The 24,371-nt window shown below is 40.9% G+C and overlaps 1 protein-coding gene across 1 annotated transcript; it reads right to left on the reverse strand.

Annotated features, from left to right (window-relative positions):
- Window positions 1-16,946: 16,946 nt before the first annotated feature.
- On the reverse strand, window positions 16,947-21,647 carry LOC118394945 (zona pellucida-like domain-containing protein 1). The gene is made up of 9 exons (XM_035788659.2): window positions 21,433-21,647; window positions 21,064-21,245; window positions 20,626-20,698; window positions 20,325-20,422; window positions 19,797-19,877; window positions 19,397-19,568; window positions 19,060-19,162; window positions 18,703-18,732; window positions 16,947-18,391 (listed from the first exon to the last, which is right to left on the reverse strand). Exons 1-9 carry the CDS (start codon window positions 21,613-21,615, stop codon window positions 18,216-18,218), a joined length of 1,098 nt encoding a protein of 365 aa, XP_035644552.1. The 5' UTR covers window positions 21,616-21,647; the 3' UTR covers window positions 16,947-18,215.
- Window positions 21,648-24,371: the final 2,724 nt, after the last annotated feature.

Here is a 24,371-nt window from a genome sequence, read left to right on the forward strand (position 1 = left end):
CTGACCAATTCTAACACAGTGCCATGCAAACAGTTGCTCAGCAATAGAATCCCCAAAAATAATGTACAGCTGAATCAGTGTAATATTACCCTTAATGTCACACCCTGATCTTTTTCACCTGTCTTGGTGATTGTCTCCACCCACCTCCAGGTGTCTCCTCTTTTCTCCATTAGTCCCAGGTGTATTTATCCCTGTGTTTCCTGTATCTCTGTGCCAGTTCATCTTGATTTGCCAGGTCAACCAGCGTTTCTCTTAGCTTCTATTTTTCCCAGTCTCTGTTTTTTCCTAGCCCTCCTGGTTTTGATGCTTGCCTGTCCTGACACTGAATCGGCCTGCCTGACCACTCTAACTGTTCTGACCTCGAGCCTGCCTATCCCCTTGTACTGTTTGGACTCGGACCTGGTTTATGAACTCTCGCCTGTCCCGACCTGCCTTTTGCCTACCCCTTTTGGTTTAATAAATATCGGAGCTCATCCATCTGCCTCCTGTGTCTGCATTTGGGTCTCGCCTTGTGCTCTTATACTTAAAGACGGATCAATAGATTCATTAGTCTCACCCCACTGGGCACACATTGGTTGAATCAACATGGTTTCCACGTCATTTCAATGAAATGACGTGGAACAGATGTGAAATAGATGTTGAATTGAAGTCTGTGCCCAGTGAGACAGCTCTTGAGATAGTGATTGTTTCTTGTTTCTGTCATTCTGTGATAAGCCATCATTCTGTGGTGAGTGTGGCTCAAAAAAGGTGTATACTCTAAAACCACATAAGATTTTCTCCCACATTGGCAAAATTCAATCTCAACTGAATGCATGATTTATTTCTATTCTGTACTGTATATAAAGCAACACAAATCTGTGGAAGGCAAGGCACTGGTTGCAGGCAGCTGGTTTCGCCAACAATACTAACAGGCACTTACCTAAAACAAATCACATCATGAGCATGCATTATTGTGTTACTGTAATGGTCATGTGTTCCATCTGGCCTGTCAAGTTAGGCCCAGATAAATACAGTAGCAACAGAAGCAGAGCAACCAAACAGAACACAGAGTTCCAAACCAACCACTCCCCAAACTAGATCCAGAGTATTAACATTTTAGAGAACCATCTGCAGCTAAAGGTTAATATCCACACTATTAGAGAAGCACACGCCTGTCCTTGTTATTTTAATTCACTTATAAAGAAGCCCTTATAAAGAGAGGGGAGATTTATACCTAACACACAATTACACGAATCATTACGGAGATTACTTACACAACTGATTTATCTTCTGCTGTTTCAAAATGGGTCATCCTGTCACAGTTTGTTATATGGCCTACTTAAAAGGCTAAGGACAGTGCCTCGACCTTTCCCCCCTATTTCAGGCAGATCACTTTTCATAAGGTCACACAACATATTCACCTTGTATTTTTTAGGACACCATTATCAAACAAAGCCAGACCACTCACTTTACCTGTCAAGAATATGGTGCTAAGATTACTTTGAAGAGACATCATGAGCAAATCATGATATACAGTGCCTTCGGAAAGTATTCATGACCCCTTGACTTTTTCCATATTTTGTTAGGTTACAGCCTTATTCTAAATTTTTCCCCTCCTCAATCTTTACACAATACCCTGTAATGACAAAGCAAAAACAGATTTTTAGAAATGTTTGCTAAATTGTTAATTGTAAAAAATTGAAATATCACATTTTTATAAGTATTCAGATCCTTTACAGCAATTACAGCCTTGAGTCTTCTTGGGTATGACGCTACAAGCTTGGCACACCTGTATTTGGGGAGTTTCTCCCATTCATCTCTGCAGATCCTCTCAAATTCTGTCTGGTTGGATGGGCAGCATTGCTTCACAGCTATTTTCAGGTCTCTCCAGAGATGTTCGATTAGGTTCAAGTCCTGGCTCTGGCTGGGCCACTCAAGGACATTCAGAGACTTGTTCCAAAGCCACTCCTGCATTGTCTTGGCTGTGTGCTTAGGGTCGTTGTCCTGTTGGAAGGTGAAACTTCGCCCCAGTCTGAGGTCCTGAGCACTCTGGAGCAGGTTTTCATCAAGGATCTCTCTGTACTTTGCTCCTTTCAACTTTGCCTCGATCCTAACTAGTCTCCCAGTCCGTACCACTGAAAAACATCCCCACAGCATGATGCTGCCACCCCCACGCACCGTAGGAATGGTGCCAGGTTTCCTCCAGACGTGAAGCTTGGCATTCAGGCCAAAGAAATCAATCTTGGTTTCATCAGAACAGAGCATCTTGCTACTCATGGTCTGAGAGTCTTTTGGCAAACTCCAAGAGGGCTGTCATGTGCCATTTACTGAGGAGAGGCTTCAGTCTGGCCATTCTACCATAAAGGCCTGATTGGTGGGGTGATGCAGAGATGGTTGTCCTTCTGGAAGTTTCTCCCATCTCCACAGAGAAACTCTGGAGCTCTGTCAGATTGACCAACGGGTTCTTGGTCACCTCCCTGACCAAGTCCCTCCCCCCAAAATTTCTAAAAACCTTTTTTTTGCATTGTCATTATGATGTATTGTGTGTAGATTGCTGAGGATTTGTTTTTACTTAATCCATTTTAGAATAAGGCACGCAACAAAATGTGGAAAAAGTCAAGGGGTCTGAAGACTTTCCAAAGGCACTGTAAGTGCTCTAATTTACTGGAGGGCCAGTTAAACAATAAAGGCACTCCCTACCACTGCATTGCAGACAGCACAAGCTTAACTTTGACGATTCCTCTCTATCACTATATCCTTCATTTGTTAGAGTAGTAGTAAATCATAGACTCACCAATATTAACACTATGCTGAAAAACTGAAAATGGTGGTTAGATACCCTCTAGTGGGAAGATGCTGGAAGAACAGCATGTACTGTACTGTACTTAGAAGGAAAATCATCCTATGACATATGAACAAATCTACCAAATGTTTACTGTATGGTAATGAAAAGGCAGTCTGTGTTTACATTCCATCAAATAGGCTCTTTAATTTCTCCATTTATTTTGTCGCCCTACATTTTTCAATTACAAATTGGATTAGGGTCAGTTCCATTTCAACCCAGTCGGAGGAGGTCCATTTGTTATTGGCAATCATTTTGAGTGAGTTTTGAACGTTTCAATTAACAGAATTTTCATTTGTTTTCTGATATTCGCATGAAATAGAACTGGCCACAACTCTGCAACAAGACAAGCATCTCTGGCTTCAAGTAGAGTAGCCTAGCCTGTTCCAATTTATCCCAAAGGTACTTGATGGGGTTGATGCCAGGGCTCTGTGCAGGCCAGTCAAGTTCTTCCACACCAATCTCGTCAAACCATCTCTGTATGGACATTGCTTTGTGCACAGGGGCATTGTCATGCTGAAACAGGAAAGGGCCTTCCACAAACTGTTGCCACAAAGTTGGAAGCACAGAATCGTCTAGAATGTCATTGTATGCTGTAGCATTAAGATTTCCCTTTACTTGAACCTAGGGGCCTAGCCTGGAACATGAAAAACATCCCCAGACCATTATTCCTCCACCACCAAACTTTACAGTTGGCACTATGCATTGGGGCAGGTAGTATTCTTCTGGCATCCGCCAAACCCAGATTCATCCTTCTGGCAGATGGTGAAGCGTGATTTACCACTCCAGAGAACGCGTTTCCACAGCTCCAGAGTCCAATGGAGGCGAGCTTTACACCACTCCAGCCGATGCTTGGATTGCGCATGATGATCTTAGGCTTGTGTGCGGCTGATTGGCCATGGAAACCCATTTCATGAAGCTCCAGACGAACGGTTCTTGAGCTGATGTTGGTTCCAGAGGCTGTTTTGAACTCGGCAGTGAGAACGGCACTCCACGGTAATGTTCTGTGAGCTTGTGTGGCCTACCACTTCGTGGCTGAGAGGTTATTGCTCCTAGACCTTCCACTTCATAATAACATCGCTTACAGTTGACCGGTGCAGCCCTAGCAGGGTAGAAATTTGACAAACTGACTTGTTGGAAAGATGGCATCCTATGCCAGTGCCATGTTGTTTTTGCTATGGAGATTGCATGGCTGTAAGCTCAATTTTATACACCTGTCAAGAACAGATGTGGCTGAAATAGCTGAATCCACTAATTTGAAGGTCTACATACTTTCATGTGTCTACATACTTTTGGCGGTTTAGTGTATATACACATCTAAAACCATTCACTTCTTGTAAATATACAAAGGTTTCAGATAACAGTTTCCACAACGTAGATTTTAACTTCTTATGGCTGGGGGCAGTATTGAGTATCTTGGATGAATAAGGTGCCCAGAGTAAACTGCATGGTACTCAGGCCCAATCCAACCAGGAAGTGGGAAATCTGAGGTTTGTAGTTTTCAAGTCATTGCCTATCGAATATACAGTGTCTATGTGGTTATATTGCACTTCCTAATGCATCCAATAGATGTCAACAGTCTTTAGAACCTTGTTTGATGCTTCTACTGTGAAGGAGGGGGGAATGAGAGCTGATTGAGTCAGGGCTCTGCCAGAGTGCCATGAGCTGATCACGCACGCTCATGTGAGAGTTAGCTCTGTTCCATTGCATTTCTACAAACAAAGGAATTCTCCGGTTTAAACATTATCGAAGATTTATGCTAAAAACATCTTAAAGATTGATTCTATACTTCGTTTGACATGTTTCTACGAACTGTAATATGACTTTTTGTCTGAACCTTCGCCTGGACTTGCCCGCGCCTCGTGAGTTTGGATTTTGTACTAAACGCCCGAACAAAAAAGAGGTATTTGGACATAAATGATGGACTTTATCGAACAAATCAAACATTTATTGTGGAACTGGAATTCCTGGGAGTGCATTCTGATGAAGATCATCAAAGGTAAGTGAATATTTATAATGCTATTTCTGACTTCTTCTGACTCCACAAGATGGCGGATATCTGTATGGCTTGTTTTGTTGTCTGAGCACTGTACTCAGATTATTGCATGGTGTGCTTTTTCGGTAAAGCTTTTTTGAAGTCTGACACAGCGGTTCCATGAACTCTTTTGGGACAGGGGGCAGCATTTTCACTTTTGGATGAATAGTGTGCCCAGAGTGAACTGCCTCCTACTCTGTCCCAGACGCTAATATATGCATATTATTATTAGTATTGGATAGAAAACACTCTGAAGTTTCTAATAAAGTGTTTGAATGATGTCTGTGAGTATAACAGAACTCATATGGCAGGTGAAAACCTGAGAAAAATCCAACCAGGAAGTGGGACATCTGAGGTTTGTAGTTTTTCAAAGCTTGGTCTACCGAATACACAGTGGGATATGGATAAAGTTGCACTTCCCATGGCTTCCACTAGATGTCACCCGTCTTTAGAAACTTGAATGAGGATTCTACTATACAGTAGAGGCGCATGAGACCTGTATGAGTCAGTGGTCTGGCAGAGTGTCTCAGGCTTGTGACGCGCGCTCCCGACAGAGTTACCTCTCGTTCCAGTGCTTTTCTTCAGACATAGGAATTCTCCGGTTGGAAGCTTATTGATGTTTTATGTTATAAACATCCTAAATATTGATTCCATACATCGTTTGACTTGTTGATACGACCTGTAATGGAACTTTTTCCGAGTTTTTGTCTGGACGAAGTGCTTGCGCCTCATGAAGATGCATTACTGGGCTGAACACGCTAACAACAAGTGGCTATTTGGACATAAATAATAGACTTTATGGAACTTTATGGAACAAATCAGTCATTTATTGTCGAACTGGGATTCCTGGGAGTGCCTTCTGATGAAAATCATCAAAGGTAGGTGAATATTTATGGTGTTATTTCTAACTTCTGTTGACTCCAAAATGGCAAATATTTCTCTGTCTGAATTGGGCTCTGAGCGTCGTTCTCAGATTATGCTTTTTGCGTAAAGTTTTAAAGAAATCTGACACAGCGGTTGCATTAAGGAAAAGTCTTTAATTCTGTGAATAACAGTTGTATCTTTTATCAATGTTTATTATGATCTAACATAATCATATGTTGTGCTTTCACTGTAAAGCATTTTTGAAATCGGACACGATGGGTAGATTAACCTCTTGCTCCTACCTGACACGCAGGCGTCCCAACTAGACATCTGGAAATGCAAATGCGCTACGCTAAATGCTAATAGCACTCGTTAAAACTCAAACGTTCATTAAAATACACATGCAGGGTATTGAATTAAAGCTACACTCGTTGTGAATCCAGGCAACAAGTCAGATTTTTAAAATGTTTTTCGGCGAAAGCATGAGAAGCTATTATCTGATAGCATGTAACACCCTAAAAGACCCGCAGGGGACGTAAACAAAATAATTAGCATAGTCGGCGCTACACAAAACGCACAAATAAAATCTAAAACATTCATTACCTTTGACCATCTTCTTTGTTGGCACTCCTAGAAGTCCCATAAACACTACTGGGTCTTTTTTTTCAGATTAAATCGGTCCATATATAGCCTAGATATCGATCTATGAAGAATGTGTGATCAACGAAAAAAATAGCGTTTTATAACGTAACGTCATTTTTTTAAATAAAAAAAGTTGACGATAAACTTTCACAAAACACTTCGAAATACTTTTGTAATGCAACTTTAGGTATTAGTAAACGTTAATAAGCGATCAAATTGATCACGAGGCGATGTATATTCTATAGCTGTACGTCTGGAAATAATGTCCGGGTAAATCTCAACCAAAATATCCGGTCGGAGACCTGAAGACCTGTCTCTTGTTTGTTTGACCAAGAAACAAAGCCTAGGCAAATGACAAGAATGTTGACATCGTGTGGAAGCTGTAGGTATTGCAACCTCGGCCCCATTTAATGTGGTTCACCTTTATCAATCGGTTGAAGTGGCGCATGGATATATTTTTCCATTTTCAGTGATCAGATTTTCCTGCACTACTTTTTCGAGCATTCTGTTAAAAATCGCGCAACATTTCAGCACCCTGCTACTCATGCCAGGAATATAGTATATGCATATGATTAGTATGTGTGGATAGAAAACACTCAGACGTTTATAAAACTGGTTAAATCACGGCTGTGATTATAACAGAATTTGTGTTTCCTCGAAAAGCGGAAGAAAAACTGATCACCAAAATCTGGAAAAAATATCAATCCGCCACTTGCATGTATTGTCTATTGGAAAGCAAATTACATGGGGCTGAGATTGCAAGTCCTACAGCTTCCACACGATGTCGCCAGTCTTGTCAATTGCCTGGGCTTTGTTTCTTGGTCAAACGAGTAAGAGAGAGCCCATTCCTTCCGGTCTCCGACAGGATATTTTGGCATAGAAATTTCCGACCATGATTTTAAGACGTGGAGCTATTGAATACACATCGCCCCCCAATTTTGATAGATTATTAACGTTTACTAATACCTAAAGTTGGATTACAAAAGTATTTCGAAGTGTTTTGTGAAAGTTTATCGTCAACTTTTTTAATTTTAAAAAATGACATTGCGTTTTAAAACTTTTCATAGATCAATATTTAGGGTATATATAGACCGATTTAATCAAAAAAAAGACCCAATAGTGATGTTTATGGGACATCTAGGAGTGCCAACAAAGAAGATCGTCAAAGGTCATAAATGTTTTATATTTTATTTCTGCGTTTTGTGTAGTGCCGGCTATGCTAATTATTTTGTTTAAGTCCCCTTCAGGTATTTCGGGGTGTTGCATGCTATCAGATAATAGCTTCTCATGCTTTCGCCGAAAAGCATTTTAAAAATCTGACTTGTTGGCTGGATTCACAACGAGTGTAGCTTTAATTCAGTACCCTGCATGTGTGTTTTAATGAACGTTTGAGTTTTAACGAGTGCTATTAGCATTTAGCGTGGCGCATTTGCATTTCCAGATGGCTAGATGGCACGCCTGCGTGTCGGGTGCGCTTAAGAGGTTAAGGAGAAGTTTATCTAAAGTTCCATGCATAATACTTGTATTTTCATCAACATTTATGATGAGTATTTCTGTAAATTGATGTGGCTCTCTGCAAAATCACTGGATGTTTTTGAAGCAAAACATTACTGAACGTAACGCGCCAATGTAAACTGAGATTTTTGGATATAAATATGAACTTTATCGAACAAAACATGCATGTACTGTGTTACATGAAGTCCTATGAGTGTCATCTGATGAAGATCATCAAAGGTTAGGGATTCATTTTATCTCTATTTCTGCTTTTTGTGACTCCTCTCTTTGGCTGGAAAAATGGTTGTGTTTTTGTGACCAGGTGCAGACCTAACATAATCATTTGGTGTGCTTTCGTCGTAAAGCCTTTTTGAAATCGGACACTGTGGTGGGATTAACAACAAGTTTATCTTTAAAATGGTGTAAAATAGTTGTATGTTTGAGGAATTTTAATAATGAGATTTCTGTTGTTTTGAATTTGGCGCCCTGCACTTTCACTGGCTGTTGTCATATCGATCCCGTTAGCGGGATCTAAGCCATTGTCACGTCCTGACCTTAGTTCCTTTTTTATGTCTCTGTTTAAGTGTGGTCAGGGCGTGAGTTGGGGTGGGCATTTGATGTGTTTTGTATTTCTGCTTTTGGCCTGGTATGGTTCCCAATCAGAGGCAGCTGTCAGTCGTTGTCTCTGATTGAGAACCATACTTAGGTAGCCTGTGTTCCCACTATGATTTGTGGGTAGTTGTTTTCTGTTTCGTGTATTCACCTGACAGAACTGTTAAGTTTCTTACTTTCACTTTGTTATTTTGGTTTTGTGTGTTCAGTCTAATAAATTAACATGGACACTTACCACGCTGCATATTGGTCAGATCCTTCCTACTCCTCCTCAGACAACGAAGAGATTTGTTACAAGTTTTTAAGCATCAATCCAAAAGTAAAGCAACAGAAACCCACCTGAGTATCCATGATACAAGAATTATAGGTCGTCAGAAAATTATAGGTCGTCATACGTGTAATATTATTTGAAAAAGTCCTATTTTAGACAGGAAAGGTTTGCAGTCCTTAGTCTCACTTCCTTTGGATATAAAGGTCAATACTTAATTAAATAACTAAATTAATCTTAACATTAACTTTTAGTAATCTTTCTGGAATACAGATTTTTTTTTAAGTACACATATCATTTTCACTCATCCTTATGGCATCTGAGATCACTTGATTGCAAGGTACAGTCATTTGCAACTAATCTTTAATTCTATATAACATGCAACAAAAATCAAGATTACAATAATATTAAGTTTTGAATTCAACTTTAAAATGCAGCTCTGGATTGTACATACACATTACACTGTCCATGTTGCCTATCCAACTAAAGATTAGGTTTCTTACAGGGTCTGTAGTCAACTATCTGTGTTTACCATCTTCACGGTTCATCCTACGATGTTAAATCAAATCAAATCAAATCAAATGTATTTATATAGCCCTTCTTAAATCAGCTGATATATCAAAGTGCTGTACAGAAACCCAGCCTAAAACCTCAAACAGCAAGCAATGCAAGTGTAGAAGCACGGTGGCTAGGAAAAACTCCCTAGAAAGGCCAAAACCTAGGAAGAAACCTAGAGAGGAACCAGGCTGGCTGTGCCGGGTGGAGATTATAACAGAATATGGACAAGATGTTCAAATGTTCATAAATGACCAGCATGGTCAAATAATAATAATCACAGTAGTTGTCGAAGGTGCAACAAGTCAGCACCTCAGGAGTAAATGTCAGTTGGCTTTTCATAGCAAATCATTGAGAGCATCTCTACCGCTCCTGCTGTCTCTAGAGAGTTGAAAACAGAAGGTCTGGGACAGGTAGCACGTCCGGTGAACAGGTCAGGGTTCCGTAGCCACAGACAGAACGTTGAAACTGGAGCAGCAGCACGGGCAGGTGGACTGGGGACAACAAGGAGTCAATATGCCAGGTAGTCCTGAGGCATGGTCCTAGGGCTCAGGTCCTCCAAGAGAAAGAAAGAAAGAGAGCATTAGAGAGAGCATACTTAAATTCACACAGGACACCGGATAAGACAGGAGTACTCCAGATATAATAGACTGACCCTAGCCCCCCGACACAAACTACTGCAGCATAAATACTGGAGGCTGAGACAGGAGGGGTCAGGAGACTGGCCCCATCCGATGATACCCCCGGACAGGGCCAAACAGGCAGGATATAACCCCACCCACTTTGCCAAGTGACGCACCCCTCCTAGGGACGGCATGGAAGAGCACCAGTAAGCCAGTGACTCAGCCCCTGTAATAGGGTTAGAGGCAGAGAATCCCAGTGGCGAGAGGGGAACCGGTCAGGCAGAGACAGCAAGCGCGGTTCGTTGATCCAGAGCCTTTCCGTTCACCTTCACACTCCTGGGCCAGACTACACTCAATCATATGACCTACTGAAGAGATGAGTCTTCAGTAAAGACTTGAAGGTTGAGACTGAGTCTGCGTCTCTCACATGGGTAGGCAGACCATTCCATAAAAATTGAGCTCTATAGGAGAAAGCCCTGCCTCCAGCTGTTTGCTTAGAAATTCTAGGGAAAATTAGGAGGCCTGCGTCTTGTCACCGTAGCGTATGTGTAGGTATGTACGGCAGGACCAAATCGGAAAGATAGGTAGGAGCAAGCCCATGTAATGCTTTGTAGGTTAGCATTTGCCTTAACAGGAAGCCAGTGTAGGGAGGCTAGCACTGGAGTAATATGATCAGATTTGTTGGTTCTTGTCAGGATTCTAGCAGCCATATTTAGCACTAACAGAAGTTTATTTAGTGCTTTATCCGGGTATAACACAGTTATTAACTAGGAAGCCATAAGGCTTTAAACCAATGAGAATATTCATGTTACCACCCCCGAAACAGTTTCTCAAGTGATCCAAAGAAACGTAAACAACGCCAAAACGATAGTCACGGTTGAGTGAGTAGAAGAGAACACTACTTTCACACCTCCACCAGTATTGAAATGCTACTCTGTCAATCTCATGTCATGTCATGTCTCTATCTCCTGATTACCAAAGGGCTTTGGCATGGTAGTCTTAGACACTGGCATTAGCTTAACCAGTTGCAGCCATCAGTGGAGCAGCCACACCAACCACAATGATAACTGATACAGCAATCCCCAGGCCAACAGACGTACCCAAGCTGCTCCCTTGGCCACCAGAAAGCGCTGTGCACAAAGGGGAGAGGGAGCAACATGACACATTACACCAACAGCCAGTGGAAAAGCTTCTTCCCATCTGAGCAACTCTGACCTTCCTGTTAGAAGGATGTCAACAACTTTAAAAGCGAAGGATTTGCTGTCACTAATTTGTCATATGATAGTAGAGTTAACTTGATAAAGAAAAGTGTACCCTCTTCTTTGGAAGTAAGAGAGACTGAAAAACCCCCAGAAAAACAGTAGTCATAAGATTATTCCAAACAAATTGGCATTACATGTTAGTATTGGAAATGGAATTGGAAAACAATAGATAGGCCTACTGAACATAATGATGGTGAAATTATCATTACATTAACAAATGTCTTTTAGGAAAGATATAACGTCATATTATGAGCATATTGCTACATAGAATATACTGTAGGTACATAGAGAGTGGACATACAGCTCTCTGCCATGGTCTTGTTGGGTCCTGAGGTGAGGGTAGAGGTAACATAGAAAACAAAAATCCGGAACACTGAAATTAGTATCAAATATTACGTTTGGCACGTATGTTACGTATGGAATGTATTATTTTGGATGTCCATCATCCATTTTGTATGATATGTTACGAATTATAATTCCTATGATATGTTACAAAAATAGGACTCTTTGGGTTGCTAGACATTTGCGTTGTATGCCTACCTATCCACCTCGACCAACCAGACTCCTTTCGTTTTTTGACTTTACCTTCCCTCTCATATAACCATACCAAACAGTTTCCCTCGTTTACTATGTTATGTTTAGTGTATGAGACCGGGCTGTAAACTTAGACAGGCCAAATGTGACTTCTGGAGGATACCCTTCATTTTCTAACTTTTTTACTTTCATTTGTAAATCTCACAACAACTAAAGCTGTGACATCTGTTGTGGATGGATTGGGCCTAAAGTCGTGTGGTCAGATCAATAGTACTGTACCTTGAAGTTGCTGCAAGTGGTGCAATCACAAAGTAGAAACGGGCCTTCTGGCTGTCTCCATTCTCCAGCATGGTGGTCATCTGATCAATGGAGCAGCTTTGGTGAACCTCACCTCACAATTGCCCATTTGCACACAGGCAGGACAACAGACTGCTAGACACAGAAAGAGTATTCATGATTGAATATGGCACCTTGGTGCCTAGACAAAGTGGCTACTCCTCCATTTTGCATTGAGCTTACTAGATAAAGAGGAACCTGGATAGAGATAGTTAAATTATCTAGTGAGCAGGTGTCTGTGTCTGAATGCAAAGGAGGCAAAATGTTTAATCAAGCCCAGTATTACAATATATAGACTTAAATATAGACTTTATTTTATGCCATTTATTGCGGACGCTTTTATCCAAAGCAAATAAAAACTTGTTCTACAGTCATGTTGTGATATAAATTATTTTATTTTTTACATTCTACGTATGATTGGTGGTCCGATATAAAGAGATGAATGAATGTTGAGATGGAGAATTGAACCCACTACCCTGGTATCGTGAGGTCATCAGAAAGCGCACAATGCTTTCTACCTAAAACTGAGCTACCAGAAGGACCACTAATATAGTCCTCAATAACCAGAGAAGGGATAACCAGGGGTGTGGTTTAGTTTGCATCCTGGTGATAGAAGAAAGGAAGATGGCACCATTATACACTTAACTAAGATCAGACAAATGATCAGGCATGTTTACACATGTTGGTAGAGGTTTAGAGTTATTTCATAAGGTGGCAGCACATTGGCAAATTGGCACTTTGCCATGTCGCAGCCGTGTGTACATGAATGGGGGTGTTACGTAGGTGCTGGTTGTGTTGTCCTAACCTTAACAGGGCATTGCTCAGATGATGAACTCACTGATGAAGCTACTATTGTTGTTCTTCACAGTAATGGAGGAGGCTGACCTGAAGAGGGGAAAAGAGAAAGGTCAGACAGAGTACCTAGATCCAGTGTAGCTGACTGATTACTACAGCAGGACCCAGGCTAACACTCTCCCCACAGAAAGAGCAACTGCTTTGAACTGTGTTTGAACTGTGTAATATCATGCTGCAAACAAAACAACTGTATGGGTGCCCAGTTACAATTTCAGAGCAGTGTCAGATTTTCAAATGTAAGCGATATATCCAGTAAATCTTTTCACTTACACGTCCACTAGGGTGTTCTTGATGAGGTACTCCAGAGGGTAAGCACAGGAGTAAAAGTACTTGAGCTCAGCATTATAGGTGACCGTTCCTATGTTGGGGTCGTATGATTGGACCATGGCGCTCACATTGAACGTCTGGAGGCTGAAGAAGCCTGAGAATATCCCTGTTTCTGGAACACATGTTGACTATGTGGCTTTGAAGGTTGCTGTGTGCAATAGTGTGTACAAAATAGCATTTTTCTCTGTCAGAAGGACACCTCTTCAGCACACAAGCAAACCAGAAAACGAGATCTCTCATTCCCTTGAAGTTTCTTTTAGACTGAAAGCCATCACCTGTTCTTTAGCGTAAATGGGCGTTCAATTTAGTGTTATTTTCTAGCTCGTGATAAGGTAAGTTTCAAATGTTTTAAGTTTCACAGGAGTCAAAACCTCTGGCAGAAACATACATTCTCTGCTCCCTCATTCCCCTCAGTCAAGGTGTGCTGCGAGCCTTCCCTCTATCACAGCACTCCTCCAGGGCAGAGGAGAGCATACATAAACATGATCCTATTAATAATCACCAAGAAGACACTCCCGCAGGCGTCCCCTTGGCAAAGGGGAAAGCTGAATCTGAGGACAGGAGGAATCACTCTGGTGTTCAGAGTTCCCTTACAGACTGTGGTTCAGGATCAACAGACTAGATGGCAGGGCAGATTTGAATAGCGAGGTCAATGGAGGAGGTCCCCCAGACATATCTGTGTATTCTGATAGATTTAATTTTATTTATTTATTTATTTAACCAGGCAAGTCAGTTAAGAACACATTCTTATTTTCAATGACGGCCTGGGAACAGTGGGTTAACTGCCTGTTCAAGGGCAGAACGACAGATTTGTACCTTGTCAGTTCGGGGGTTTGAACTTGCAACCTTCCGGTTACTAGTCCAACGCTCTAACCACTAGGCTACGCTGCCGCCCATGAGGAAGACACTGAGTAAGATTAAAAACATTCAAATCTATTCTGAGCTAATGTATACAGATAAACCACTATAGTTTAAGTGTCCCTGCTCTGAAGCAATATAGCTGTTTCAGATATGATTTCTAATAACAAGACTATAATCCTATCCACCTCAAACCCTTTTTTTTGTGTATTTTACCCCCTTTTTGCAATGATCCTATTACGATCTTGTTTCATCGCTGCAACTCCCCAAAGGGCTCGGGAGAGGCTAAGGTCGAGTAATGCATCCTCCAAAACAAAACTTGCCAAACCGCGCTTCTTAACACCCGCCGGCTTAACCCAGAAGCCAACTGCACCAATGCGTTGGAGGAAAAACCGTTCAACTGATGACCGAAGTCAGCCTGAAGGCGCCAGGCCCTCCACAAGGAGTCGCTAGAGCGCGGTGAGCCAATTAAAGCCCCCACTGCCAAACCCTCCCCTAACACGACCGGTTGTGACACAGCCTGGGATCGAATTTGGGTCTGTAATGACGCCTGAAGCACTGCGATGCAGTGCCTTAGACCGCCGTGCCACTCGGGAGGCCCACCTCAAATCCTTTATCATAAACACTGTCTTGGATGAAGCTGAGATGGTTAGGATTAGCTACAGTAAACAAGAGGTGAAATGTAGAAGTGATGTAGTTACTATACCTGGTTGTCTGGCGTAAGCCCCACATTCAGCAGGGGTGATGGCCTGATCATGGCCCACAATCCACAGGGAAGTCAGTATGAGGGAGCTCCATAAATCCATCTCACCAATCTATCCTCGCTGAAGATCTGCAGCAAAACACACAGATGTCAATGTCAAGCACAAAATGTGCAAATCCAAAATCTAATTTATAGACTAGCATAAAATGCTATGGGATGACTCCATATTCCTAGATGTGTGCAATCTGTAGTACATTTACTGTCGACAGGTTGTATATATAGGGACCAGGACTAGTTATATAGTTCTCATACTTCCTTGGGATTGGTTGGAAACAGGGTCATTACCATCTTGGTGGGGTTGTCTAAGGTAGTGGGAACCATTCACTTTTGGGGATAAAGCACCAGGTCTTATCCTGGAGGCAAATTCATGAAACCCTACACAGTCCCCTTCAAAGTGATATGGTAAACATAGGGCAGGTGGCTTTGTGACTTTGTGTGTGATCCTGCTCTCCTTTGTATGCTTATATGAAACATAATAATCAAGTAAGTATATGGTTCATGGTCTTTAGGGACCACACACACAATGTGAGGGGCGTCTTGTTGTTTCCTTTAAGTTCTAATACGATTTAGGTGACCCACACCTAGTTTTCAACCACTTTTAAGGGTGGGGGCTTCAGCGCTGTAGTATATGAGCTTTAAAATGTGATGTTTTTTTAAATGTTGGGTGAGTAATTAACATAACATTAAAAATGTCATCTTTAAAGCCCTATACTAATCAAGTGAATCCCTTTGTTGATATGATCATTTCAAATACATTACAGTGAGCAAGTACTGATTACAGTTATCAAAAACACTTTAAACAAATTCAATTCTTCCTGTGTTGGGGAAAGTACTAATATTATATAGAGCATGTCCGAATAATGTAAAGCACCCACCCAGACACATATTCATAATGAACCTATGAAAAAACGACAATGTGACTCCAATTCAAATAAAACCAAATATGATATGCAAATGTCACCAAAAACATTACCAACAAACGTGCCCTGTGTGACTTTGAAGAGTGAGTCCACATACTTATTATGCATCATGTCTATATCTAGTGTCTATATCTAGTGTCTATATCTAGTGTCTATATCTAGTCTTCTTCTCCAGTCTGGAATCAGTAGTGGGACTGAAAGGAACTGCATGAAGGTCAGTGGAATACCTGATCTTGTCAGGTCAGCCACCTGGGAAGGGAAAACATTTATCCTGATTAATAAATAATAATAATACAAATACATTTCATTTGTATAGCGCTTTTCATACAGAGTTATCCCAAAGTTCAAATTTGATTAGAGTCATATTAGAGCACATGAGTGGTTACCATGGTCCCTTGTGAAGTGCACAAAACCATAGAGAGGATCATGGACACACACACACATGACATTGTCATTGTCATGACGTGTACACTTAAACATTTCAGGGTCTTTCCGCCTTTTTTTCACAGATCATGTGTTTTCTGGTCACTAGAAAAAACAAAATGCAGCCTGGGTTTGGACCTGGCAGTGACCTGAACTTGGGTTGAATATTGTCCATGAAAAAACAAAACATATCGCTTATCAAAGATAGTAAATCTAGAGGGGGATGACTGCTCTCATTTCTCTCCTCTCAGTCATCAACAGCCATTGTGGACAAAGAATATAATGTATAATAGCTGCTGAAATATGGGATTAGCACAATAAAGGGCCCAGATTGCAGGATTGTAGTGAGGGTTACATTTCGACAATTGGCATATTATAGTTAGACATGTTATAGCAGTTCACTGGGATCATATTCCTATAATATGGAGGTATATAAATCATGATCATCATATAATTGAATTACAATAGCTTGAATTCAAACAAAAATAGCTATATTCATGCTGTATCTTTCTTTACAAACTGCCTGCACATTTATTCTGAAAACTGAAAACTTTCTACAATATTCAAAAACCTTCTGTAATTTTATTTGACCTTGGGTAAAAGACTAAATCAGGTCCGATTGAACTCTAGCTTGAAGTCTCAAACACGCCACAATATCAGTGTTAAAATGATACTAATGCACTATGAAGGCCATTAAATAATATCATTAGGCAGACTGATATGTAAAAGGTTTATTTGAAAAATACCCCCCCCCCTCCTGTAACTCCTATCAACATGATTATAACTTTAAACACATAATACGAAATTAAGTAATTATAGAAAATGGATTATTGCGTTCTTTGTTTAACTTTCCACATCAAATAGCACATTCCCTAAAAAGGGGAAAAAACACATCATCCTCAAATAAAATAAGCACAGGGTGAAATCCTGACTTGAGCAAGTTATTAGAGTTTTCTTTAATTAAGCATTGATGGCAAAAACTTTCACAAACATTCAAGTTATGTGGAAGTCAGGATTTCAGCCATACTTAATATCAATAAGTACTGTACATACGGTATATAAATATTCATCATGATCATACATATAGAATGATGAATCACGTCTTCAATTCTCCTCACATGTTAGTACTATATTTAAGCCTACCCTTTCTCAGGTTAAAATAGTGTGTTATAGAAATAGCTACAAGTAATGTTTTGGTGCTGGCCTTTGTAGAGGACAGTATCAGTCATCCCCAGGTGTCAGGGTTATTTGAATGACCCTTTATTTCTTTAATGAAACTGACCCCGTGCCAAGCAATGGATGACAAAAAGACACTAAGGTATTGAAAAGATGGGAAATCAGCCTCACGTACTGACCTGGGTCAGTTTTATTACACACTACCTGTAAAAAAACAATACACGGGTCTATCAAAGGATCATAACAAAACAAGGAAAACAGTACATAACATTATTATTATTGAACATGTACTGTTCCCCTGTACACAAAGTAGGAATGAACTATTTACAGTATCAATATGCGCTTGAGTATGTGTATGTACATGTACACGTGAATGTGTGAAAGAGTTTGGCATGACAGTGACTGTTACAGCTGACAGATAAGAGTAAGTTAGCGAAATGGAGAGTAAAATACACATTCAAGGAAGGTAGAGTAGCTAAGTAAACCTTTCAGAAAATACAGGTCCCGGTCTACAATAACTGTCCCTATTATGTATTGATGTATTTACTTGGTAGCTACATAGGCACATAGTGAAACTTGCTTGTGGCTAAACCTCTTACTCTAGAATAATTGTTTGAGATCACAGTTATGTCTACTGTGAGTTTATTTGCAAGTTATTGACATTCTGCATCGTATTTTCACACCAATTACACTGCACCTGCCTCTTTTAGCTACAGTGCAAATACATACTGTAGGTATTAGTTATAGTTAGATGGATAAAAAAAATGAGGGGGAGAATGAGTCAGAGAGAGAGAGAGAGAGAGAGAGAGAGAGAGAGAGAGAGAGAGAGAGCACACCCACGAGAGGTTTATTTGAAGCTAGGGTTCCATGCTCCTGAGGGTGTGGCTGTAGGGAGGCGGGGTCTGCGGAGGAGGCGGAGCGAGAGCAGGAAGAAGCCCAGACTGAACACGCCAAGAATGACCACACCTGACAGCAGAGCACTGGTCACTGGGTTCAACGGGAGGGAGTGGCCACTCGATGCAGCTGGATTACCACACACAAACACTCAAAGAGTAAGTATGGGCAGACACAAACACTCACTCATATAGGCTAAAGCCACAGTTAATGGTTAAGAAACACAAAAGGGAAGTGACACTTGTGCGTTAACCATTACTATCATCATTTCCACGGTAAATCCAATGGTGTCATATTTTCTTTTGAAGGTAGTGAATGTATAAAGAATGTAAATATGTAGCACAGAAACATTCTCCTTTGACATCATAAAGTTTATAGATTAAATAAATGTATCACTTGTCAAGGCATAGCACAAGCAGTGACAAAGTGAGAGGGCTTACCGAGTTGTGAGTTATTCATTGGAGTTTCATCTGTAAAGAAACAAAATCAATCATTGATGCTTTCAGAGTTTCAACATTATTGAGGAACACAACCATGCATTTTAATACAAATGTACTGAATAACCATTGAGTATACTGTGAAATCCCATCTAATTTTATTCTCACATAACCCTCCAGTAGATTTCAAGACTATACAATATATAATCGAAAGGGATTATCATGTATGGGCTACATCACATCATACAGTTTTAATACTCACTCTACAACTATATCATGGATTTCAAAATAATCTAATTGAATTCAGACAAAACTATAGGTTAGTTGAAGTGGTTATGGATGAAGAGGTATCCTGCGTACCAATCCTGGTGATGATGGGTCCAGCAGTGATGATGGCATCCCCAGACGACGGCCTAGACTCCAGGCTATCCTCTACATCCCTCCTACGCCGATGGCCACAGATCTTCCAATATTATATTAATATAAAATCACATACATATACTCCTTTATATGAAACTGTATTCAATAGGGAATAGTGAATAGTGCTTAGGTATTAATGGACTATGTGAAGCTTCATATTGATCAGAAGTCAAGAAATATGGTACATGTTTTCTGATATTTGCAGAGCATTGAAGTTCCCCCTACTGACTGTACTGATGTTGAACACACCATTTGGTAAGATGTCAAATGTTCTTACCGGCATGAGCAGGACACAGTCATCTACCCGACACAGCTTGGTGACACAGTGCAGAAACACAGTGGACATCTTCTGGTGTCTGTGTTTGACAAAACGGAACACTTCGAAGGCAAAACGACCCATCTGACTCTTCCCATTCTCAAAAACAGTTGTCTGTGGGTCTTTATGGCAGCTGTTTGGAAAGAGCATCGCATGTGCACAAGCATGCACACAAGCACGAACACACACAAAAATGCACTGAAACGTCTAGACCTGTTTTAACTGCTCAATGAGAAAAATGTCCTATCATTCACCATGAGAACCCATTGTAAGGGGCTCTATGATAAGTGGTTGAGGGTGAATGGGTAATGGGACACTTTTGTCATTTATCTTGGCATCGTTTGAGAAAAAGCGTGATTACCCAAAGAAAAGGTCGTAGCGCAGTTCATCATTGGGATTCCCTGAGGGAGTGGTGTAACAGTAGTCCATCAAGATATTCCATCTAGAGTGAGACAAAACAGTACGGGGCTGATACAGGATAGAGATCTAACCACACAACACAACAGGATAGATCAGACATTTTTAGCACCACCACTGGCGCCTTCACACAGTCATAGAGGACAGCTGAATGGCAATGAACCAAAGAGGATAGAACTGGTATGGGGCATAGAGGATAGGTCTTAAATGATAGCGTATGTGTATGACATACTGTGTATAGCATAGTGCAGTTGTACTTGACTACTATATCAATTCTATGCCATCCAGGTTATGTGGGAGAAGGTTAGAGCGATTACATTTTTTTTGAACAGCACTTATAATGTCATAATCATAGGCTTCTGTTCACATCATGTAGGAAATCTCAGATCATATCCCCATCTATTTTGTGAATAGTAGAAACTAGAACCAAAAATATAACTTTTTCATATCTGAAGATCTCCTTATCTCTTACCGTTTGTCCAGGTTTGTGGCTTTCACTGCAGAAAACACTCGGGTTTTCAAAGCCAGTCCGGCCATTGGGATAGAGAGTTGTTGGTTGTAGGTTGAGTCCTGCACAAAAAGGAGTTTGGCCGTGAATCAAAGTTGCCTATTTTTATGCTACTGTATGTCTATTCCTACCTAATAAAACTGTCTCATCATTTGTTTAGTATTTTCAGCATGTTCTAGTTATTATTTGACATTGAATTCCCACTATGAGGGCCCTGTTATGAAGTCCGTGTGTGCACTAAAAAACACTGATGTTGTGTACTCACATTGTAAAGGATCATACTCAATGTGCTCACAAAGGTACCATTGCTGTCCTTCACTGATATTGCAGCAGATGACCTAGAAAAGGTTCAAATTAATTAGTAGAGTTTAGTACAGTTTTTTTTGTATTTTATTAGGATCCCCATTAGTTGTTGTGAAAGCAGCAGCTACTCTTCCTGGGGTCCACGCAAAACAAGAAACATGCCATAATGCAGAACATTAATAGACAAGAACAGCTCAAGGACAGAACTAAATCAATTTAAAAAAGGCACAAAAGACACAAACTATTCGAGGTCAATATGAAATTGCTGACTGCCTTCAAATGTCAAATGTATCTTTCAAATGTCAAATTCATCTGTCAAAAATACTGAAATATCTCTACTTATTCAATACTTAAATTGTATTCAAAATAAGCCCTTCAGGTGTTTATTGCAGGCACCTACGATGCCAGCTGTGAGTTGTTGACCAGGTATTCCAGGGGGTAGCTGCAGCTGAATTTGTACAGCAGGCCGGGCAGATAGCTGATGATGGATGGCGGGTCTGGAGTGTCGATGTACCCTGAGATATTACCAATCTGCACCAGCGACATGTTCCCGTAGGCATTAGCCCCGTAGGCTGTTGTCACCTGAGGACAGGGACACTGTCTCTAAATACACAATCTAGTACAACGCCTACCTTAGCCTCAAGCAAGACGTGCTCCCAAAATATATAACACATTCGATTCTGGTGGTCATACTAATACAAACCTGTGTAAGTATAAAACATAACAGTAGGTGTGTGTGTGTTCGTCCATCTGTGTGTGTATTCCTTACCACCAGGCTATTGCCGCAGGCCTCCAGTGTGCTGAGGCTGATGCTGAACAGTACTGCCGTGGGGAACGTGTTGTTATTAATGAAGCCCCGGCAGTGGGTATCGCCATGGCGACCATTGAGCGCAAGGTCTGCAACGGTGTAGCCGGAGAACAGCACCGGGCAGAAGTTAATCTTCAGGGTCATGGTCTGAACCCCGCAGTACACGCTGATGTCGCGCTCCGCTAAAGAGAGTGAGAGTGAGAGAGAGAGAGAGAGAGAGAGAGAGAGAGAGAGAGAGAGAGAGAGAGAGAGAGAGAGAGAGAGAGAGAGAGAGAGAGAGAGAGAGAGAGAGAGAGAGAGAGAGAGAGAGAGAGAGAGAGAGAGAGAGAGAGAGAGAGAGAGAGAGAGAGAGAGAGAGACAAAGAGAAAAATAGACAACGAGATAAAAGGGTAAACTGCAATTCTAACAACAATTCTCAGAACTAAGAATAAGTTAAAATGATTTGAGAGAATTTACATGGAGATTAAATGACTGTCATGCTCACCGGGAAACCTACTGTGGTAGTTGGCATCACAGTTGTATCCATTAAACTGTGCCAAGACTGAAGTGGTCCTACCCATCAGCAGGAGGATCAAACATATCCGCTCCATCTTAACACCTAGAGAGCGAGGTTCACACATTTCCATCCTTCAGAATGTTAACAACGTATAACCTCCAAAATATCTAGGGTGTTGCATGAATGTCTGTAACTGTGCTGTACTCAAATTATTTAAAAGCCTTTTCAAATCCCCTAATGTCCTCCAACACCTCTCATTTAGACCTCCTCTTACCATAAACCATCTTTCCCTGGTCCCCTTACTGCCCCTCTTTCCAAAACTCAATATCCCAGCCCCTTTACTCTAATCCCCTAAATACTCTAACAAATCTCCTCTTTCCAAGACCCCCCAACCCCTTTTAATCTGGTTCCCTTCTTTTTCTGATCCCTTTGCCCGGGGCCCGAGCCTATCTTACCCTGGTCTGTGTAGTTGGTAGCTCACCGGTGCTCCATGTGGTATCGGCTGCAGCAGAAAAACGAATGGACAGGCCAGCTCTCACCACAAAATATGTGTGCCAACGTGCGTGCGTGAGCGCATATGTGTGTGCCCACACAGAGATAGAGAGAAATGGGGACTCATTATGGAAACACTTCAATAAAAAGTGCTTCCCAGCAGAATATGGGAAACTCCATCAGAGGTGAATGGCCTGGACAAATCTTTTCACGGTGCTCGAAACCTGAGCGGACTTGCAGGGTTCCCACTCATCTCCCCTTGGTCTGATCTCCGTCTGTCATCCCACACAAACGGCCACCTCAGCAGGGGGCCAGGCCTGGGAATTAAGCTGTCATCAGGTGCTGAGGAGAGCGGGCCGTGGCCTGCATTCACATGGACATAAAAGTCAACTCACGTCTGGTCTGCATGGTCTAATGCAGGGCTGTGTGTAGGTCATTGTGATGCACAGGGTATCACTTAGGGTAAAGTTAATTCTGTGATTTAAACTGAAGAGTTTATGGTGTAATTTGGACCTACTTAGACTTGGAAGTTTTGTTTTGAAGGTTTACATGAACTTATATTACTTTTGATTTATAAAACTTTAAGCTGCAAAGCTCTAAATTTACTTTAGTCATTGGTAGCACTGGTGCTCCAAACTTTAAAAAGTTAGGAGCACACCAAACAGTATTTAGGAGCACCAGAAAAGTGATTGATTAGATATGGACTACATAAGCCCATCTCCTTTCCAGGAGCCTCTTTCCTTTCTTCCAGTGCCATCTTAAACCATACAGGTTAAGTTACCGGGTTATAAGCCAGCAAGGTAACATGACTGGACAAGGTTGTTTTATTTTCAAACAAACACTTAGCGACCCATAAGTAGTTTAAAACGGTATGCAACATGGTATATGAATGTATAATGACAACAATTAAAAAATCTATCTCAGGTAATATGAGTTATACATTTTGAACGGTTTGTTCTAGAGATTAGATGTTTTCTAAATGGTAAACGTGGGGTGGAACCATGACGGTCACAAATACTACTCTTGGTACAGCAAAGCATCATCAGACAGGGCTTAGCGGTGTGTTAATGGTTCTCAGGTGCAAAAGGAAGTGAATTGCAGACTGCCGCTACCTCGCTCCAAGATCCAACCAAGGTGCATAAATTGTGTAGCAAACAGAATCAATAAGAAAATTAAGGAGGCTTTTATACAGTATATTTAAAAGTGTCCTCTGTTAATGGACCAATCACAATGAGAATACAAAACAAAACATTATGTTATTGGTCACATTTTTAAAACTTATTTACCAATGACATCATGTTTTTTGTTTTCCCATTGTGATTGGCCCCTGAACCCATTTGAAATATATAACAGGCTCCTTCAACATTTCATCTGTAAAACTAAAGCAATTAAGCAAAGATTGCATATATAATGATGACCAAAGTTTTCCTTTATAACCTACTGAAGCACTTTTATCAACTTCCACTCTCTTCTGAATATTTCAGAATTTCCTCATCTCTCACAGGTGAGGTGAAGTTATGAAAGGGCTATTTCTTAATTGGATTTGCTCAACTCCTGTGTCCTCTCTCCTACGTCCTGCCTCGCCTCCTTTTGAAAAAGGTCAAAGGTAATCGAAGAGAGGCAGCAAGGAGAAGGAAAGTAGATGAAAATGTACTTGTATGAAGTGAGACTCTTCTCTCCACTTGTGCATCATCAAGCAAATTATGTTTACAGGTGTGGAATCCCAAAATAAATGTGTAAAGTGGTAAAACAAATGTTGCTAATTGTGCAAGATGTTTTATAAGTAAAAGGTTAAGTAGCGTATAGTTTTTAAATGTTTACATGCTTTTGTCCTTTGAGAAAACAACAACTGCTTCAAAGAGGGTGTGGCAGATACACTATATATGTGGACACCGATTGAAATTAGTGCAT

The sequence above is a fragment of the Oncorhynchus keta genome, chromosome 1 (genome assembly GCF_023373465.1).
Source record: "Oncorhynchus keta strain PuntledgeMale-10-30-2019 chromosome 1, Oket_V2, whole genome shotgun sequence".
NCBI lineage: Eukaryota > Metazoa > Chordata > Actinopteri > Salmoniformes > Salmonidae > Oncorhynchus > Oncorhynchus keta.

Coding starts and splice junctions, on each gene's coding strand:
- LOC118394945 (XM_035788659.2), bottom strand. CDS start 21,615: ATGACCCTGAAGATTAACTTCTGCCCGGTGCTGTTCTCCGGCTACACC. Junction 20,423..20,625: donor TGAGTATGATCCTTTACAAT/GTGAGTACACAA, acceptor CTTTTTGTGCAG/GACTCAACCTACAACCAACA. Junction 18,733..19,059: donor ACCCATCATCACCAGGATTG/GTACGCAGGATA, acceptor GTTTCTTTACAG/ATGAAACTCCAATGAATAAC.